At 37.4% G+C, this 19,809-nt stretch overlaps 1 protein-coding gene across 16 annotated transcripts in view; it reads left to right on the top strand.

Moving 5' to 3' along the window:
* The window catches only part of ripk3l.1.L (receptor interacting serine/threonine kinase 3-like, gene 1 L homeolog), a 31,701-nt gene that overhangs the window by 1,728 nt on the left and 10,164 nt on the right, over window positions 1-19,809 (top strand). For 2 of the 16 annotated variants that reach the window (XM_041573449.1, XM_041573443.1), the window contains exons 2-21: window positions 1,846-2,170; window positions 2,447-2,586; window positions 6,112-6,161; window positions 6,520-6,678; window positions 8,617-8,717; window positions 9,109-9,157; window positions 11,127-11,173; window positions 12,272-12,326; window positions 12,508-12,548; window positions 13,409-13,463; window positions 13,646-13,686; window positions 14,548-14,602; window positions 14,784-14,824; window positions 15,685-15,739; window positions 15,921-15,961; window positions 16,814-16,868; window positions 17,049-17,089; window positions 17,959-18,013; window positions 18,190-18,230; window positions 19,541-19,595. In XM_041573449.1, coding sequence (XP_041429383.1) covers window positions 1,846-2,170; window positions 2,447-2,586; window positions 6,112-6,161; window positions 6,520-6,678; window positions 8,617-8,717; window positions 9,109-9,157; window positions 11,127-11,173; window positions 12,272-12,326; window positions 12,508-12,548; window positions 13,409-13,463; window positions 13,646-13,686; window positions 14,548-14,602; window positions 14,784-14,824; window positions 15,685-15,739; window positions 15,921-15,961; window positions 16,814-16,868; window positions 17,049-17,089; window positions 17,959-18,013; window positions 18,190-18,230; window positions 19,541-19,595 — 1,502 coding nt within the window. The remainder of the gene's footprint in view (window positions 1-1,845; window positions 2,171-2,446; window positions 2,587-6,111; window positions 6,162-6,519; window positions 6,679-8,616; window positions 8,718-9,108; window positions 9,158-11,126; window positions 11,174-12,271; window positions 12,327-12,507; window positions 12,549-13,408; window positions 13,464-13,645; window positions 13,687-14,547; window positions 14,603-14,783; window positions 14,825-15,684; window positions 15,740-15,920; window positions 15,962-16,813; window positions 16,869-17,048; window positions 17,090-17,958; window positions 18,014-18,189; window positions 18,231-19,540; window positions 19,596-19,809) is intronic. The other 14 variants (XM_041573448.1, XM_041573444.1, XM_041573447.1 and 11 more) reach the window with 14 other exon arrangements.

Below are 19,809 nucleotides of genomic sequence, written 5' to 3'. Positions count from 1 at the left end.
ATCAAAGGTCGAGGTGAATTTTCGAATGAAAAAAATTCGAATTTCGAGCTTTTTTTGTGTACTTCGACTAGGGAATAGTCCAAATTCGATTAGAATTTGAAAAGAAATTAAAAAATTTGAATATCAAAATTTATCATGAACTTTGACTTCGACCATTTGCCATCTAAAACCTGCCGAATTGCTGTTTTAGCCTATGAGGGACCTCCTAGAACCCATTTGGAGTCAATATGTGGACTTCTAATCTAATTCATTGAATGCGCTATGCCTTCCATCTGAACGATTTGAATTCGGCCAAAAATGGACCTATTGGATCGAAAACGGAACTATTCGACCAAAAAAAAAAAAAAAATTGACTTAATTTCGGTTGGTCTTTTTGAATTCTATTTTTTAAGTTTTTTCAATTCGAAATTCGACCCTTGATGAATATGCGCCACAGTGTTGCCCCTATGCCCCCTAGCTACACCTCTGATCTGCCCCCACCCTTCTCTGATTTGCCTAAAGCAAAGTCAGGGATTTCCTCTTTTGGACTGGACCCCTGATTGGACTACTGCTTGGATTCTGGATTGCGCAACATTGAAATATGGCCAAATCTGTTTTAATGAATAGCCTAAGATGATAAAGTCATAAAAGGTGCAAAGTTTGCTACAAGTCCAGCAACCAATTAACAGCTATACTGTACAGATAATCAATTTGGAAGGAAGCAACCTTCTGAACGTAACACTTTGCCCTATTTATTAACACAAATTCTAAAATTAGAGTGCCAAACACATAGGGGGTAATTTATCAAAATCCAATTTATTCTGATTTTTTTTGTTATATAAAAAAATTCCAACAAAACTAGAATCTATGACATGACCCAGTAGCGTAACTAGAGGGGGCGGGCCCTGGTGCACAGCTGGGCCCCGCCCCCCTCCGTACTTTCAGTGACGCGCGGGCTGCCAGGGGGCTCTGAGGGGGTGCAGGCTCTGGCCCGCTCGCAACCCCTGCTCCACTGACATGACCTTATTTATTAATAAAAAAGCACCATTTAATTGGATCAAGACAAACTCGATAAAGTCGAGAGAAAATCCGAAAAAAAATTTCCCGAATGGTACAATTTGTTTTTACATTTTTTGCCCGAAAAATCAGAAATATTCGGATTTTCAGGCTAATTCCAGTGCAGACTACAGAAACTTCCAAATAGGATAGGGACCCCATATGGACATCCTTGGCAGGTCTGAGATGCCAGATTTTTGGTTTCAGACTTTTTCCATCTTCTTTTCCCACAAAAAAATTGTATAGTAAAAAAAAAAAAGTTTTTGGCATTCGTACTTTAATAAATAAACCCCATAAAGGTAAACACTACAGGGGTCCATGTTCAAGCATATCCATGATCAATCTGTGCCTGTCTAACTTTAGTCTAGAGAAATAACTGCAGTCAGTGGCGTAACTAGATGTTACTGGGCCCCACAGCAAATTAATTTTAGGGCCCCCAACATATTCAGAGGTTGTCCTGTTTTACCAATATATGTTGAAATTGCTCATTATTTGGACCTCATGGGGCCCCTATACCAGGGTCTGCTTCCTCTGTTGTTACGACCCTGACTGCAGGACTATCCCTTGGCTGGGCAACACCTGGCCAATGAATAGTACTAAATTATTTAAAAATACTATTGTACAGTGAGTTTACTACTTCTACTTCTGGATGGTTGCTATGGAAAACTGCTCCAGTGCAGTTAAGCGTCTACTGTATGTTACTTAATAAGCCATGGCAGTTTGATTCCAACAGTAAGAACAAAACAGCACAAGACAATGGCAGGAGGAAACAAGGCAATTGAAATTAACCAATCCTATGTCTGTTTCCAGTTTCAGCATTAATAAGCTAATGAAAAACATACTGAAGGAAAGAGAAGTGATGGAGAAAGCTAGCAATCCATTCGTCATTCTTCTTCTCGGTATGTATGAGAGACAGGAAGGGCAAGCTATTGAACATGGCCTCGTCATGGAATACATGCCCAATGGAAGTCTTCGCTCTTTGTTTGACATTACGGATGTGCCGTGGGCTCTGAGGTTTCAGATGCTCCACCAAGTGGCCTTGGGAATGAATTACCTTCACACGCTTCATCCTCCCATTATTCACAGGGACTTAAAGCCAAGCAATGTTCTTCTCAATAAGCACTTTGATGCTAAGGTAAGCCATGGAACTAATCCTAAAGGAGTATCTTGCAGAACATTCTTCCCAAATGTTTCCATAAAGGGCCTGAAGGCCTCATTGAACCCCTTGGTGCTTTTGCACTTCTGCCCTGGGTGATAGTAATTGACCCCTAATGTCAATTACTGAAAATTTTAAGGAAATAGTCCTCATGTCTTCATAAAGCTTAGAAGCTTTGTTCTTTGAACTTCTCAGTTAAGAGACACCCTATCCCAGATACGGTTAACATCACAGTGTGCTTTTTTTGCTTTTAAGATCACAGACTTTGGATTATCCAAAATCGTTGGTGCAACAACTTCGGCAGTGCCCTCTTTTGCTGGAACTCCATCTTACATGGCTCCAGAAGCTCTCGTTGACCTTAATTACAAACCCACCATGGCGTTTGATGTGTACAGGTGAGTGAAGCAGCCTCAATCTTTTAAAGCAAATCCTGATGTATGGAGTATATGAACGTGACCATAAATTTGAATATATAATACTTTGTCAGCAATTTAGGCAATACAATAAGTGATAAGCACACAGGGGTAAAGAGTTATTTTCTACAAACCCTTCTGGCTGTGGCTTTCCTAATAGCTGCTTTCATTTTATCCATGAAAATATTATATTGGTATCAATGACTTCAGTTAGAAAAAACTATTTGTTTTGTCTTACAACTAAAGGACTTTGCAAAAAGGTGGATTACCCTTTTAACAAATTAGTTGAGAGCAGAGAGACAGCAGCTCTCCATCTTGCAGTTTAAGCAATCAGCATGCACTGATTTTAATGAGAGACTGGAATATGAATAGGAGAGGAGAGAGAATAAAAAGATCAGGAATAAAAAGTAGCAATAACAATTTGTAGCTTTACAGAGTATTTGGTTTTTGAAAGCTGCAAAGAGTCAGGAGAAAAAGGCAAATAATTCTAAAACTCTAAAAAAAAAAATAAACAATGAAGACCAATTGAAAAGTTGTTTGGAATTGGCCATTTTACAACATACTAAAAGTTACCTTAAAGGTGAACCACCCCTTTAAAGCTACTTCTTTAGTTAAGCTTTAGTTCTCTTTTAACATGATGAAGGGGACCTGTCACCTAAAAAAAAATTATTCATAATCCTATTTTATCACATTAGTCAAGTAAAATTAACTTTAATTACACTATATAAATTATTTGAATCTTGTTTCCTTCAGTCTGGGAACCAGGCCCGGACTGGCAATCTTTGGGTTCTGGCAAATGCCAGACGGGCTGCTATAAGGTGCCATAAAAATTCAGTATTTAGTGGGCTGGTGGGGGCTGTTTGGGCCTCTGTGTACCTGAAATGCCAGGGCCTATTCTAATTCTCAGTCCGGACCTGCTGGGAACTCATAATTGTAGCAAGCAGGCAGGAGCCATTTTGTAGACACTGTTATTAAGACAAGCCTTGTATCATCTCAGAATCTTGTTTGTGCAACAGAATGGGGGACCTGATGTCCATCCCCTTGCCCTGGTTACACAATTAAATGGTGAATGTGGGGAGAGCAGTGATTTCTAGGAAGTGCTGAATGGAAAGTGAAAGTGGTTGTCTGCCCCGCCTCTATGCCCAGGGCATAGAGGAGGGACAGACAATATTTGATTGACAGCTGAGATCTTTAAATGAGCTTACAACAGCTATGAATGCTTTAATAAAAAATAGAAATTGGATTTCATGTTTAATTTGAAGGTTTTTGGAATTGTATTATACAGCTTTTTGTTTCTGGGTGACAGGTCCACTTTACCTGCTTATATTGCCACCTTCTCAGCATGCATTGCATCCTTTACCAGAACATGCCGCTTCTTTTAAAGTAACAATGCAAAAAAATCCCTTCCTTACTGCTAAAAAACCTGGTCCAGGCCCTATTCAAATCAATGCATGGTTGCTAGGGTAATTTGGACCAGATTACTGATATTGCAAATTGGAGAGCTGCTGAATAAAAAGCTAAATTTAACTCAAAAAACACAAATTATAAAAAAATGAAACCCAATTACAAGTTGTCTCAGTATATGAATAGGAGAGGCCTGAATAGAAAGATGAGTAATAATAAAAAGTAGCAATAGCAATAAATTTGTAGCCTTTACAGAGCATTTGTTTTCTAGATGGGGTCAGTGAACCCATTTGAAAGCTGGAAAGACTCAGAAGAAAATGGCAAATAATTGAAAAAATAAATAATGAAGACTAACTGAAAAGTTGCTTAGAAATGGCGGCTAAAAGTTAACTTTAAGGTGAACCACCAATTTAAATGCAAGGCTATTTAACACAGGAAAGTTATTACACTTACAAATACTATTTCACTGGTGTAGATTTTTGCATTAAGTGGTGCTTGGTTAAAGAAATGGCAGTTGCATTGAAAAGCATGCTAAGGGTCAGTTTTGCAGATTTGCCCTAGCATCCCATTATGCCTAAGCTTCAAATGAGGAATGTAATTTCAAGGGCAAAGCTTGCTTAGGTCTTGTAACCCACAGCAACCAATCCTATACAGGTATGGGGTCCGTTATTCAGAAAGTTCCAAATTACGGAAAGGTCATCTCTCATAGGGGCAAATTCACTAACCGGCGAAAATTCACCAGCGATGGCTTTGCGCACATTGCAACACTTCGCCAGGCGTAAATTCACCTGGACAACGCTAATTCATGAAGATCCGAAGTTGCGCACAGGGTACCGAACGCTGGCAAAATTACGCCAGCGAAATTACACTCATAAGTTTAAAGTTACGCTAGCGTTGGCTAATTAGCATACGGCGTGCAGTTAAAGTACAATGGGTGTATATGCTGCAGCAAATACATTACAGTACACAAGCCCAGGGAACCTTAATAAAATTATATAAAGTTGTTATAATGCCCTACACATGTGCCCACAGTATAGTTTAGGTGCCATATGTTAGCAAATGTAGGGGGGAAGGAGGGTACCCCCCAACAAAAAAAAATTACGATCTTTTTCAGTCTTTCGCCCTTTAAATAGGAAAAAACGCCAGCATTTTTTGGGACTTAGAAAAATTTTCAACTTTTTTTTGAGGAACTCCTATCTAACTCTATTGCACTTCGCCTGGTCTGAGGTGGCGAAGGCAAGTCTGGCAATAGAGGTAATGGTCAGTAAAATCAAAAACTTAGTGAATTTGCGTAGCAACGCTCTTTCGCAAGACCAAAAATTTGCCTGGAGTTAGAGTGCGAAGTTGCGCCAAACTCTATCTCCTTGGTGAAATTACGCCAGCGAAATTAAGCCAGCTACCATTAGTAAATCGGCGAAGTGCCAAAATGACGTCACGCTGGCGAATTTTCGCCCTATAGTAAATTTGCCCCATAGAATCCATTTTATCCAAATAATCCAAAGTTATAAAAACTATTTTTCTCTGTAATAATAAAACAGTAGCTTGTACTTGATCCCAACTAAGATATAATTAATCCTTATTGGAAGCAGAACCAGCCTATTTGGTTTATGTTAATGTATATGATTTTCTAGTATATGTAAGGTATGGAGATCCAAATTACAGAAAGATCCATTATCTGGAAAACCCCAGGTCCTGAGCATTCTGGATAACAGGTCCCATACCTGTACTTGCTTTCCAACAGATGCCCAGTATTTGCTACCTGCTGGTTGCATTCAGTTTTGATGGATTATGGTACAACAATATCATTACTACTTAGGTGCTTATGCTGCACAGTCTGACAACCACAATGTTGACTGGAGTGAGGTGGGGAAATTATGTTTCCTCTTCTGCTAATAGATAAATCCAGTGACTTATATCAGCAACAGTCTTTTTGGGTTTTCACAAGAGCTGAGAATGTTACTGTGCCCTTTAGTAAAAATAATACTTATTGCTGATGTTCAGTTAAGCTAATGACTTTCATGAGATTATGGTCGCCCACTCCTCTAATTGGTGCGCGCTTGTTTATGACTATGTCTAATTGTTTTTTATTTTAATGTTTCTCAGCTTTGGCATCTTGATTTGGACAGTCCTCTCTGGTGAAGAGCCCTTCCCTAGTACGTACTGCACAACTTTATAATTATAACAAGTCTTTATGGCAATTGTATTTGGGAAAAAGTAAAATATTAAATGATATCATACCTTTTAAATGCCCCAGTTCCCTAGTTTGCTTATTATGCCCCAACATGGCCACTCATGCTTGAAGCTCCCTCCCGGTGCACGTGGTGTAGAACTCACAAGGTGGGCTTTCTTTACAAAATAATATGTTTCCTCCAACTGGCGTGAGGGCTCCATTGTTTTCCAGTAGGATACACTTTAATCCAGCTCTTGTGTTGACAAGTAGAATTGTACACTCTGTTGATTTTGACTCACTGATTGGCCAGAACATTAAACATTTGCGTTTTTGCTCCATAGATGCATTTCTAGAATTGATTCAGTTTGGAGTACCAAAGGGGCAGAGGCCTAGTCTGGAAGTGCTGGATCCCCTGAATCACATTAAAATGGTGCCAGAAGCCAAAGAATTAATGATAAAGTGCTGGAGTGGAAATCCTGATGCCAGGCCCAGATTCCTTGGTAAATGGATTACAAGTGAGATTACTGATGTCTGTTGTGAGAATTTCATTGGTCTGAGTTACTGCTCAGTGGTATTAAATACACTCTTGTGGAAGTTTTAGATCATTTGCTTATTTCCCCTTTAAAATTATAGAAGGAAAAATGTGAACCAATTTTCTCTAAAATGTCACTTTTGTTACTAATGTAGCGCTATAGAAAACTGCTTTATGAGAGGGCAGTTTACGCTACTTTCCTTTGTGGGCTGAGACCACAGATGAGCTCTCTTTCTCAGGGGTAAGCCCTCGCAGCGGGGTGGAGGCAGGGTGTAGTGTAACTGTAACTGTGTGCGATGCACAAGAAATTGGGCGCCAGTAGTTTTATTTGCTTGAACAATGAACGGAGTTTATTAACCAAAACTAGAGTTCACCATGGAGCATGGAACATAGAATAAAACAGAGATTAATCAAGGTAACAAGGCATACTCACTGTATGAATATAGAACAACTCTCTGAAGAGTAAGGAGTACATGTAGAAAACAATGCAGCTTGTTGGAAGGTATTTCCCCAATCTTCAGGATTACCTTAAGTGGAACTCAGAAACTCATTCTTCCCTGAGCTTAACACTTACGTAAGCCCTACTATGGGGTCAGTAATACCCGGGATCTTAATCCCTCTAATATCCTCGTCGGGGCTTTGAGCTGCTCAACTACATACCCTATCTATCACTCCTAGAGTGATCTATTAAAGGGTATAACTATCACTTCACTAAACTCAGGCTGAGTTCCACCACCCCTAACCTCTGTGGCCTAACAGAGGAAAGGTTCAGCAGCAATGGCCTCTACCTCATGGCTTTCAAGCCCTTTTATATTATACCACAGTACCATCTAGCATCCACTGTGAGAACTGCAGGGATGACATAAGCACAAGGTCCCCATAAGGACCCACTGAGGTGTCCATATTACTAGGGGTGTGCCTGTCTGTAATGTGTAAGGCTGTCTAAGATTTTCACATCCCTACACTAATAAAATGTATTGAATCCTACTTTCAGTAACTGTTTGCTAAAGACTTGGTAAAAACAATGAACTAAATTGCCTCACTGTCGCTGACACTTCTTTGCTCCTAAAGCTAGCCATTCATGTCCAGATTTGGTTGGGTATTTTGTACGCTTTTGCCAACACTGCCCAATCATTTTGCCATATATGACCAGTTGGGGGATTTGGGGGCAAATTTACTAAAGGTCAAAGTGACTAACTTGGGTGAAAATTCACCAGCGTGATGTCATTTCAGTACTTTGCCGATTTACTAACGGTCGACATATATATGTCCATTCAACTTTAACTTCCCACCATATGCAAATTAGGCAACGCTAACGCAACTTCGCTTCGCGCAGTAACGCTAGTGCAAATTCGCCAGCGTTTGGCGCCCTGGATGCAACTTCGGATTTTACTGAATTAGCATTGTCCTGGCGAATCTACGCCTGGCGAAGTGTTGCGTTGTGAGCGAATTTTCGGAGGTTAGTGAATTTGCCCCTTAGACCTAGTTCAAGGATTTTCAGCCCTGGTGGGAAATTTCTGTCAAATGGCCAATAGGAAGTGAAGATGAGCGAGAGTACCGTGGCTTATCTTCACCTCCTGGTGCTTCATTCCTCAAGAGGTTGGCACAAACGAAGAGAACAATACAAAGGTGGCCATACATTCCCTCTTATGGTACCTGTTCATTTCACCTGTGAGTCAAATTAAGGGATATGACATATAGAAATATTACTTTTTTCACTTTGAGTGCCATAGAAATATGTTGGATAATTCAATTTGATAACAACATGTGGATGAGTTTGGGCATAAAGAGGACATAGTCTACCCGGACATTTCATTACATGGCACGTGTAAGTGATGCTACATGAAATGAGTTTAGAATTAAAAATGTGCCTCACCAAATCAACCTCCATCTATCTACATTGTAGAATGCAGCCATTCGACAAGGCTCACATTTGAGAAGTACAGCAATGAGATACAGGATGCCATTCGGACAATGCAAGATCTCAAACATCATTCCCAGGATCAGGTATTGTATAAGTGGGGGTTAAAGATACAACAGTAGCAAGACTAGAGTTTTGATGGGGATTATGCGTTAGGCAAACCCAGCCAACAGATCTCTTCCAGTATATTGAATAATGCTCCTCCTCTGCAATACGTTGGGCAATGCTGAGACACATTTGTATACTTGTCATCCATTTAATAGGGTAACCCACCCACACATACGGAAGCTATAGAAGAATGATCAGAAGTAAAAGGATAAATGGAATTTTGATGACATCTTCTATAGTTGATATTTGATAAAATCTGTTCCAAAATAGGGGCTAAAGCTACAAATATGGCATGGGGGTGGATGAGATGAAAGGAGATACACTTGTGTTTAGAAAGACTTCAGTTTGTACTTATCAATTTATATACAGATATTAGAAGACCCAGGATATGACAGCACCTCTCAAGATGCTAATCAAGGTCAGTGAAATCCTAAGAATGAATTGACGGTTGTGATTATAATTCATAGTGATGATGTTAAGCAGAATTAAACTGATTCAAATGATGTAAAATTAAAGATATTTTGCACATGAGATAGCTGATCAGGTAGAGTAAGGTACCATTATGCATCGGCACCACCTCACCTTCCATTTATTCAGTTGGATCTTTAGAGTAAAATGCTTGTGACCTGGGGTTTTCCGGATAAGGGATCATTCCATAATTTGGATCTTCATACCTTAAGGAACAGTAACACCAAAATATGAAAGTGTCTTAAAGGAATAACAATATAATGTACTGTTGGGTGCACTGGTAAAACTGGTGTGTTTGCTTCGGAAACATAGCTATAGTTTATATAGAAAAGCTGCTGTGTAGACATGGGGGCAGCCATTGAAAGATGAAAAAGGAGAAAAGGCACAGAATATACAGCAGATAACAGATTAGCTCCAAATTATACAATGGGATTCTTCAGAACATATCCATTATCTACTATGTAGATGCCTGCCCCCATGGCTACACAGCAGCTTGTTTATATAAACTATAGTAGTACTTATCTGTTATCTACTGTGTACCCTGTGCTTGAATGGCTGCCCCCATGGCTACATAGCAGCTTGTTTATATAAACTATAGTAGTACTTATCTGTTATCTACTGTGTATCCTGTGCTTGAATGGCTGCCCCCATGGCTACACATCAGCTTGTTTATATAAACTATAGTAGTACTTATCTGTTATCTACTGTGTACCCTGTGCTTGAATGGCTTCCCCCATGGCTACATAGCAGCTTGTTTATATAAACTATAGTAGTACTTATCTGTTATCTACTGTGTATCCTGTGCTTGAATGGCTGCCCCCATGGCTACACAGCAGCTTGTTTATATATACTATAGTAGTACTTATCTGTTATCTACTGTGTATCCTGTGCTTGAATGTCTGCCCCCATGACTACACAGCAGCTTGTTTATATCATCTCTACTTGTGTTCTCAAGCAAACACACCAGTTTTACCAGTGCAGAGCAACATTATATTATATTGTCAATCCTTTAAAAGGAACAGTTCAATATAAAAATAAAAACTGGAATAGATAAGTTATGCAAAATAAAACACTACTTCCTGCTTTTCAGCTCTCTAACTCTGAGTTAGTCAGCGACTTGAAGGGGGGCCACATGGTACATAACTGTTCAGTAAGTTTGCAATTGATCCTCAGCATTCAGCTCAGATTCAAAAGCAACAGTTATGGCCCATGTGCCCCCCCCTCAAGTCTCTGATTGGTTACTGCCTGGTAACCAATCAGTGGAAACCAAGAGAGCTGCAAAGCAGGAAGTAGAGTTCTGTTCTGTTATGTTACACATCCAGTCAATCCAGCCTTTATACATTACATTTTTACCTAACTAACTATATTTGAAACATTTTTTATTTTCCACAGCCTATTTATTTACCCAGTTTTTATTTTTATACTGAACAATTCCTTTAAAACATTTTCATTGTCACTGTTCCTTTAACACATTGGAATGATTACACATATATAGCTTCTGGACCTTTCTAATGTGTTTTTTCCTTTTACCCTCTGTGTCTGAATCTGTTCATTCTAGGTGAATATTCTCTGCGTAGGCATTCTCTTGTATTATTGATTTTTGTTTATGGACTTCATAATATAAACCATTTGAAAAAACAATAATACTTTAAGTCTATAATAGGTACTTACATCTTATGTACTTTGAAACACAAATTCATGAAACTTGTTTTAACTGAAACTATTTTCAATAAACTTTGAATAACAAAAAGGGGGAGGGCCAACCAATGTGTTATATTACACCGCAGGAGGGTGGTACCTTTTTAAAAGCCCTGTATATTGGAGCATTATGAAGGTACAGAATCTAGCTCCTATGTATTACATATGTCTGTAGAATGATGGGCACCTGGATAGAACTAACAGCATTTCACTATGTTTAGTTATAGCAGCAATTAATGAAGACTCCGAAGATATGAAAAAAGCTGAGGTTAGTAACAGACTCCTTTCTTTTGAACTGAGAAAAACACTAAGGGGTTTTTTACTAAACTCAATTTTTTTTTTGACTTGATCAGATTGTGGAAAAAAACTAAAATTTTTAAAATTTTCCTTGATGCTACAAAAAGCCAGAATTCAAAAATCCGCCATCTGAGACCTGTTGAGGTCCTGTATAAGTCAATGGAAGCAGCACCTATACCAATTTGACATTATCGTGGTGTGCACTGGGTTTAGCCCAAATATCCAACCTTATCAGGGTTTTAGGGCAAGGACTCGAAAAAATAAAGCGATTCGGCAAAAAGCTCGAAAAATTTGTACGATTCGAGTTTTTCTTGATTTTATCAAGTATTTTCACGACCAGCTTAAGTCGAGGTTTTTTGATTTTCCCTGATGCTACAAAAAGCCAGAATTCAAAAATCCTCCATCTCAGACCTGTTGAGGTCCTGTATAAGTCAATGGATGCGGCACCTATACCAATTTGACATTATCGTGGTTTCCACTGGGTTTAGCCCGAATATCCAACCTTATCGGGGTTTTAGGGCAAGGACTCGAAAAAATACAGCGATTCGGCAAAAAGCTAGAAAAATTTGTACGATTCGAGTTTTTGCTTGATTTTATCAAGTATTTTCACGATCAGATTAAGTCGAGTTTTTTTTATTAATAAATAAAATAACATCGGAAAGTTAGTCAAGCTTTTTTTATTTATATTATTCTAAATTTGGATTTTTTGAATGCAGCCTCACTATACTCAACCCATGCACTTCCTTTATCTTCATCTTTGTACATCATCTGACAGCAATAAAAATGGAACAGATTCACTAAAATTCAATTTCAGGACAGTCAGGACAGTTTTTAAAAGTGACACATTTATCGATGAATGTATAAGACAAAACTAGAACTATTTGTGCTAGATAATCTAAATGAGTGGGCTCAACGGAATCTTTATCAATGTTGTGATATAGCCAGGGCACTATGCAAGGTTTAATTAGGGGCTGAAGCTACAATGGTGGTGTGGGGCTGGATGAGTCGATAGGTGGATACACTTTTGTTTATAAATGCCTCAGTATTGTACTTATGTTTTGCTCTACAGAAATCAGAAGATGCAGACAATGAAAGCTCTTCTAAAAAGAGAATTGTAAAGAAAGGTCAGTGAAATGCCAAGAATGAATTGGCTGTAGAAAAAAAAAAAAATTATAACTGATAGCAATGATTTTAAGGAGAGTTAAACTGATAAAGAAATTCAATGCAAAATAAAAAATTATGAATGTCTGTAGAATGATGGGCACCTGGATAGAACTAACAGCATTTCACTATGTTTGGTTATAGCAGCAATTAAAAAAGACTCCGAAGATATGAAAAAAGCTGAGGTGAGTAACAGACTGAAAGTATTCACCTCCTTTCTTTTGAACTGAGAAAAACACTAAGGGGGTTATTTACTAAACTCAATTTTCTGATCAAGTTTTTTTTTTTGACTTGATCAGATTGTGGAAAAAAAACAAAAATGTAAAAAAATGTATTATTTTCCCTGATGCTACAAAAAGCCAGAATTCAAAAATCCGCCATCTCAGACCTGTTGAGGTCCTGTATAAGTCAATGGAAGTGGCACCTATACCAATTTGACATTATCGTGGTTTCCACTGGGTTTAGCCCGAATATCCAAACTTATGGGGTTTTAGGTCAAGGACTCGAAAAAATACAGCGATTCGGCAAAAAGGTAGAAAAATTTGTACGATTCGAGTTTTTGCTCGATTTTATCAAGTATTTTTATGATCAGATTAAGTCGAGTTTTTTTTATTAATAAATAAAATAACATCGGGAAGTTAGTCAAGCTTTTTTTATTTATATTATTCTAAATTTGGATTTTTTGAATGCAGCCTCACTATACCCAACCCATGCACTTCCTTTATCTTCATCTTTGTACATCATCTGACAGCAATAAAAATGGAACAGATTCACTAAAATTCAACTTCAGGACAGTCAGGACAGTTTTTAAAAGTGACACATTTATCGATGAATGTATGAGACAAAACTAGAACTATTTGTGCTAGATAATCTAAATGAGTCGGCTCAACGGAATCTTTATCAATGTTGTGATATAGCCAGGGCACTATGCAAGGTTTAATTAGGGGCTGAAGCTACAATGGTGGTGTGGGGCTGGATGAGTCGATAGGTCGATACACTTTTGTTTATAAATGCCTCAGTATTGTACTTGTGTTTTGCTCTACAGAGATCAGAAGATGCAGACAATGAAAGCTCTTCTAAAAAGAGAACTGTAAAGAAAGGTCAGTGAAATGCCAAGAATGAATTGGCTGTAGGAAAAAAAAAAAAATTATAACTGATAGCAATGATTTTAAGGAGAGTTAAACTGATAAAGAAATTCAGTGCAAAATAAAAAATTATGAATGTCTGTAGAATGATGGGCACCTGGTTAGAACTAACAGCATTTCACTATGTTTGGTTATAGCAGCAATTAAAAAAGACTCCGAAGATATGAAAAAAGCTGAGGTGAGTAACAGACTGAAAGTATTCCCCTCCTTTCTTTTGAACTGAGAAAAACACTAAGAGGGTTATTTACTAAACTCAATTTTCTGATCAAGTTTTTTTTTTGACTTGATCAGATTGTGGAAAAAAAATCAAAAATGTAGAAAAATGTATTATTTTCCCTGATGCTACAAAAAGCCAGAATTCAAAAATCCGCCATCTCAGACCTGTTGAGGTCCTGTATAAGTCAATGGAAGCAGCACCTATACCAATTTGACATTATCATGGTGTGCACTGGGTTTAGCCCGAATACCCAACCTTATCTGGGTTTTAGGGCAAGGACTCGAAAAAATACAGCGATTCGGCAAAAAGCTAGAAAAATTTGTACGATTCGAGTTTTTGCTTGATTTTATCAAGTATTTTCACGATCAGATTAAGTCGAGTTTTTTTTATTAATAAATAAAATAACATCGGGAAGTTAGTCAAGCTTTTTTTATTTATATTATTCTAAATTTGGATTTTTTGAATGCAGCCTCACTATACCCAACCCATGCACTTCCTTTATCTTCATCTTTGTACATCATCTGACAGCAATACAAAGGGAACAGATTCACTAAAATTCAACTTCAGGACAGTCAGGACAGTTTTTAAAAGTGACACATTTATCGATGAATGTATGAGACAAAACTAGAACTATTTGTGCTAGATAATCTAAATGAGTGGGCTCAACGGAATCTTTATCAATGTTGTGATATAGCCAGGGCACTATGCAAGGTTTAATTAGGGGCTGAAGCTACAATGGTGGTGTGGGGCTGGATGAGTCGATAGGTGGATACACTTTTGTTTATAAATGCCTCAGTATTGTACTTATGTTTTGCTCTACAGAAATCAGAAGACGCAGACAATGAAAGCTCTTCTAAAAAGAGAACTGTAAAGAAAGGTCAGTGAAATGCCAAGAATGAATTGGCTGTAGAAAAAAAAACGAATTATAACTGATAGCAATGATTTTAAGGAGATTTAAACTGATAAAGAAATTCAGTGCAAAATAAAAAATTATGAATGTCTGTAGAATGATGGGCACCTGGATAGAACTAACAGCATTTCACTATGTTTGGTTATAGCAGCAATTAAAAAAGACTCCGAAGATATGAAAAAAGCTGAGGTGAGTAACAGACTGAAAGTATTCCCCTCCTTTCTTTTGAACTGTGAAAAACACTAAGAGGGTTATTTACTAAACTCAATTTTCTGATCAAGTTTTTTTTTTGACTTGATCAGATTGCGGAAAAAAAATCAAAAATGTAGAAAAATGTATTATTTTCCCTGATGCTACAAAAAGCCAGAATTCAAAAATCCGCCATCTCAGACCTGTTGAGGTCCTGTATAAGTCAATGGAAGTGGCACCTATACCAATTTGACATTATCGTGGTTTCCACTGGGTTTAGCCCGAATATCCAAACTTATCGGGTTTTAGGTCAAGGACTCGAAAAAATACAGCGATTCGGCAAAAAGGTAGAAAAATTTGTACGATTCGAGTTTTTGCTTGATTTTATCAAGTATTTTCACGATCAGATTAAGTCGAGTTTTTTTTATTAATAAATAAAATAACATCGGGAAGTAAGTCAAGCTTTTTTTATTTATATTATTCTAAATTTGGATTTTTTGAATGCAGCCTCACTATACTCAACCCATGCACTTCCTTTATCTTCATCTTTGTACATCATCTGACAGCAATAAAAAGGGAACAGATTCACTAAAATTCAACTTCAGGACAGTCAGGACAGTTTTTAAAAGTGACACATTTATCGATGAATGTATAAGACAAAACTAGAACTATTTGTGCTAGATAATCTAAATGAGTGGGCTCAACGGAATCTTTATCAATGTTGTGATATAGCCAGGGCACTATGCAAGGTTTAATTAGGGGCTGAAGCTACAATGGTGGTGTGGGGCTGGATGAGTCGATAGGTGGATACACTTTTGTTTATAAATGCCTCAGTATTGTACTTGTGTTTTGCTCTACAGAAATCAGAAGACGCAGACAATGAAAGCTCTTCTAAAAAGAGAACTGTAAAGAAAGGTCAGTGAAATGCCAAGAATGAATTGTCTGTAGAAAAAAAAACGAATTATAACTGATAGCAATGATTTTAAGGAGATTTAAACTGATAAAGAAATTCAGTGCAAAATAAAAAATTATGAATGTCTGTAGAATGATGGGCACCTGGTTAGAACTAACAGCATTTCACTATGTTTCGTTATAGCAGCAATTAAAAAAGACTCCGAAGATATGAAAAAAGCTGAGGTGAGTAACAGACTGAAAGTATTCCCCTCCTTTCTTTTGAACTGTGAAAAACACTAAGAGGGTTATTTACTAAACTCAATTTTCTGATCAAGTTTTTTTTTTGACTTGATCAGATTGTGGAAAAAAACCCAAAAATGTAAAAAAATGTATTATTTTCCCTGATGCTACAAAAAGCCAGAATTCAAAAATCCGCCATTTCAGACCTGTTGAGGTCCTGTATAAGTCAATGGAAGCAGCACCTATACCAATTTGACATTATCGTGGTGTGCACTGGGTTTAGCCCGAATATCCAACCTTATCTGGGTTTTAGGGCAAGGACTCGAAAAAATACAGCGATTCGGCAAAAAGCTAGAAAAATTTGTACGATTCGAGTTTTTGCTTAATTTTATCTAGTATTTTCACGATCAGATTAAGTCGAGTTTTTTTTATTAATAAGTAAAATAACATCGGGAAGTTAGTCAAGCTTTTTTTATTTATATTATTCTAAATTTGGATTTTTTGAATGCAGCCTCACTATACCCAATCCATGCACTTCCTTTATCTTCATCTTTGTACATCATCTGACAGCAATAAAAATGGAACAGGTTCACTAAAATTCAACTTCAGGACAGTTTTTAAAAGTGACACATTTATCGATGAATGTATAAGACAAAACTAGAACTATTTGTGTTAGATAATCTAAATGAGTGGGTTCAACGGAATCTTTATCAATGTTGTGATATAGCCAGGGCACTATGCAAGGTTTAATTAGGGGCTGAAGCTACAATAGTGGTGTGGGGCTGGATGAGTCGATAGGTGGATACACTTTTGTTTATAAATGCCTCAGTATTGTACTTATGTTTTGCTCTACAGAGATCAGAAGACGCAGACAATGAAAGCTCTTCTAAAAAGAGAATTGTAAAGAAAGGTCAGTGAAATGACAAGAATGAATTGGCTGTAGAAAAAAAACGAATTATAACTGATAGCAATGATTTTAAGGAGAGTTAAACTGATAAAGAAATTCAGTGCAAAATAAAAAATTATGAATGTCTGTAGAATGATGGGCACCTGTTTAGAACTAACAGCATTTCACTATGTTTGGTCATAGCAGCAATTAAAAAAGACTCCGAAGATATGAAAAAAGCTGAGGTGAGTAACAGACTGAAAGTATTCCCCTCCTTTCTTTTGAACTGTGAAAAACACTAAGAGGGTTATTTACTAAACTCAATTTTCTGATCAAGTTTTTTTTTTTGACTTGATCAGATTGTGGAAAAAAAAACAAAAATGTAAAAAAATGTATTATTTTCCCTGATGCTACAAAAAGCCAGAATTCAAAAATCCGCCATCTCAGACCTGTTGAGGTCCTGTATAAGTCAATGGAAGCAGCACCTATACCAATTTGACATTATCATGGTGTGCACTGGGTTTAGCCCGAATAGCCAACCTTATCTGGGTTTTAGGGCAAGGACTCGAAAAAATACAGCGATTCGGCAAAAAGCTAGAAAAATTTGTACGATTCGAGTTTTTGCTTGATTTTATCAAGTATTTTCACGATCAAATTAAGTCGAGTTTTTTTTATTAATAAATAAAATAACATCAGGAAGTTAGTCAAGCTTTTTTTATTTATATTATTCTAAATTTGGATTTTTTGAATGCAGCCTCACTATACCCAATCCATGCACTTCCATTATCTTCATCTTTGTACATCATCTGACAGCAATAAAAAGGGAACAGATTCACTAAAATTCAACTTCAGGACAGTCAGGACAGTTTTTAAAAGTGACACATTTGGATGTATACGATGGATGTATAAGACAAAACTAGAACTATTTGTGCTAGATAATCTAAATGAGTGGGCTCAACGGAATCTTTATCAATGTTGTGATATAGCCAGGGCACTATGCAAGGTTTAATAAGGGGCTGAAGCTACAATAGTGGTGTGGGGCTGGATGAGTCGATAGGTCGATACACTTTTGTTTATAAATGCCTCAGTATTGTACTTATGTTTTGCTCTACAGAGATCAGAAGATGCAGACAATGAAAGCTCTTCTAAAAAGAGAATTGTAAAGAAAGGTCAGTGAAATGCCAAGAATGAATTGGTTGTAGAAAAAAAAAACAACTAATTATAACTGATTTTAAGGAGATTTAAACTGATAAAGAAATTCAATGCAAAATTAAAAATTATGAATGTCTGTAGAATGATGGGCACCTGGATAGAACTAACAGCATTTCACTATGTTTGGTTATAGCAGCAATTAAAAAAGACTCCGAAGATATGAAAAAAGCTGAGGTGAGTAACAGACTGAAAGTATTCCCCTCCTTTCTTTTGAACTGAGAAAAACACTAAGGGGATTATTTACTAAACTCAATTTTCTGATCAAGTTTTTTTTTGTTTTTTTTTTGACTTGATCAGATTGTGGGAAAAAAACTAAAATTAAAAAAAAAATTATTATTTTCCCCGATGCCACAAAAAGCCAGAATTCAAAAATCCTCCATCTCAGACCTGTTGAGGTCCTGTATAAGTCAATGGAAGCGGCACCTATACCAATTTGACATTATCGTGGTGTGCACTGGGTTTTGCCTGATATCCAACCTTATTGGGGTTTTAGGGCAAGGACTCGAAAAAATACAGCCATTCGGCAAAAAGCTAGAAAAATTTGTACGATTCGAGTTTTTGCTTGATTTTATCAAGTATTTTCACGATCAGATTAAGTCGAGTTTTTTTTATTAATAAATAAGCTAACATCGGGAAGTTAGTCAAGCTTTTTTTATTTATATTATAAATTTGGATCTTAGTAAATTACCCCCTAAATATTATTCGATACTCCAGGGGTCCATAAGCCACCAAAGTGTTGTTTTTATCACACCGACAGCCTTCATCTGCTGGTGAGATACAAGGAGCTATAGGTTAGAATATACTATACCTAGGGTTGCCACCTTTAAAAAAAAAAAATTACCAGCCATGGTGGGGGGCAGAAAAGAAAGGGGCGGGTGTGGAACCGAGGAGGGGCATCACAAAATGGGTGGAGCCATGGGGTAGTAGCGTCACAAAGGGGGAGGGAACATGTGGAGTAGCGTCACAAAAGCGGTTACCGCCCGAAGCCAACAAAAATGTACGTTTTCATCGGCGGGCAGGGGATTTTGTAAATGGCCGGCAGCCGGCAGCTACATTGCCAGTAAATTTGTAATACCGGCCCCGGCAGGTGTTTTACCGGCTAGGCCGGTAAAATACTGGCTGGGTGGCAACCCTAACTATACCCAACCCATGCACTCCCTTTATCGTCATCTTTGTACATCATCTGACAGCAATAAAAATGGAACAGATTCACTAAAATTCAATTTCAGGACAGTCAGGACAGTTTTTAAAAGTGACACATTTATCGCTGAATGTATAAGACAAAACTAGAACTATTTGTGCTAGATAATCTAAATGAGTGGGCTCAACGGAATCTTTATCAATGTTGTGATATAGCCAGGGCACTATGCAAGGTTTAATTAGGGGCTGAAGCTACAATGGTGGTGTGGGGCTGGATGAGTTGATAGGTCGATACACTTTTGTTTATAAATGCCTCAGTATTGTACTTATGTTTTGCTCTACAGAGATCAGAAGATGCAGGATATGACAGCTTTTCTAAAAAGAGAACTGTAAAGAGAGGTCAGTAAAATGCCAAGAATGAATTGGCTGTGGAAAAAAAACTAATTATAACTCATAGCAATGATTTTAAGGAGAAGAAATTCAGTGCAAAATTGAAGACGAGCCCTTTAGTGGAAGAGATAACTGAACCCAGAAAGGCACTATTTTCCATCATAGGAATCCACAGTGCCACTTCACCTTCATTTATTCAGTCAAATCTGTAGTGTAAGATTAC

The sequence above is a fragment of the Xenopus laevis genome, chromosome 8L (assembly GCF_017654675.1).
Source record: "Xenopus laevis strain J_2021 chromosome 8L, Xenopus_laevis_v10.1, whole genome shotgun sequence".
NCBI lineage: Eukaryota > Metazoa > Chordata > Amphibia > Anura > Pipidae > Xenopus > Xenopus laevis.
The sequence above is the reverse complement of the archived record's forward strand: the minus strand, read 5'-3'. Positions and strand labels throughout refer to the sequence as shown.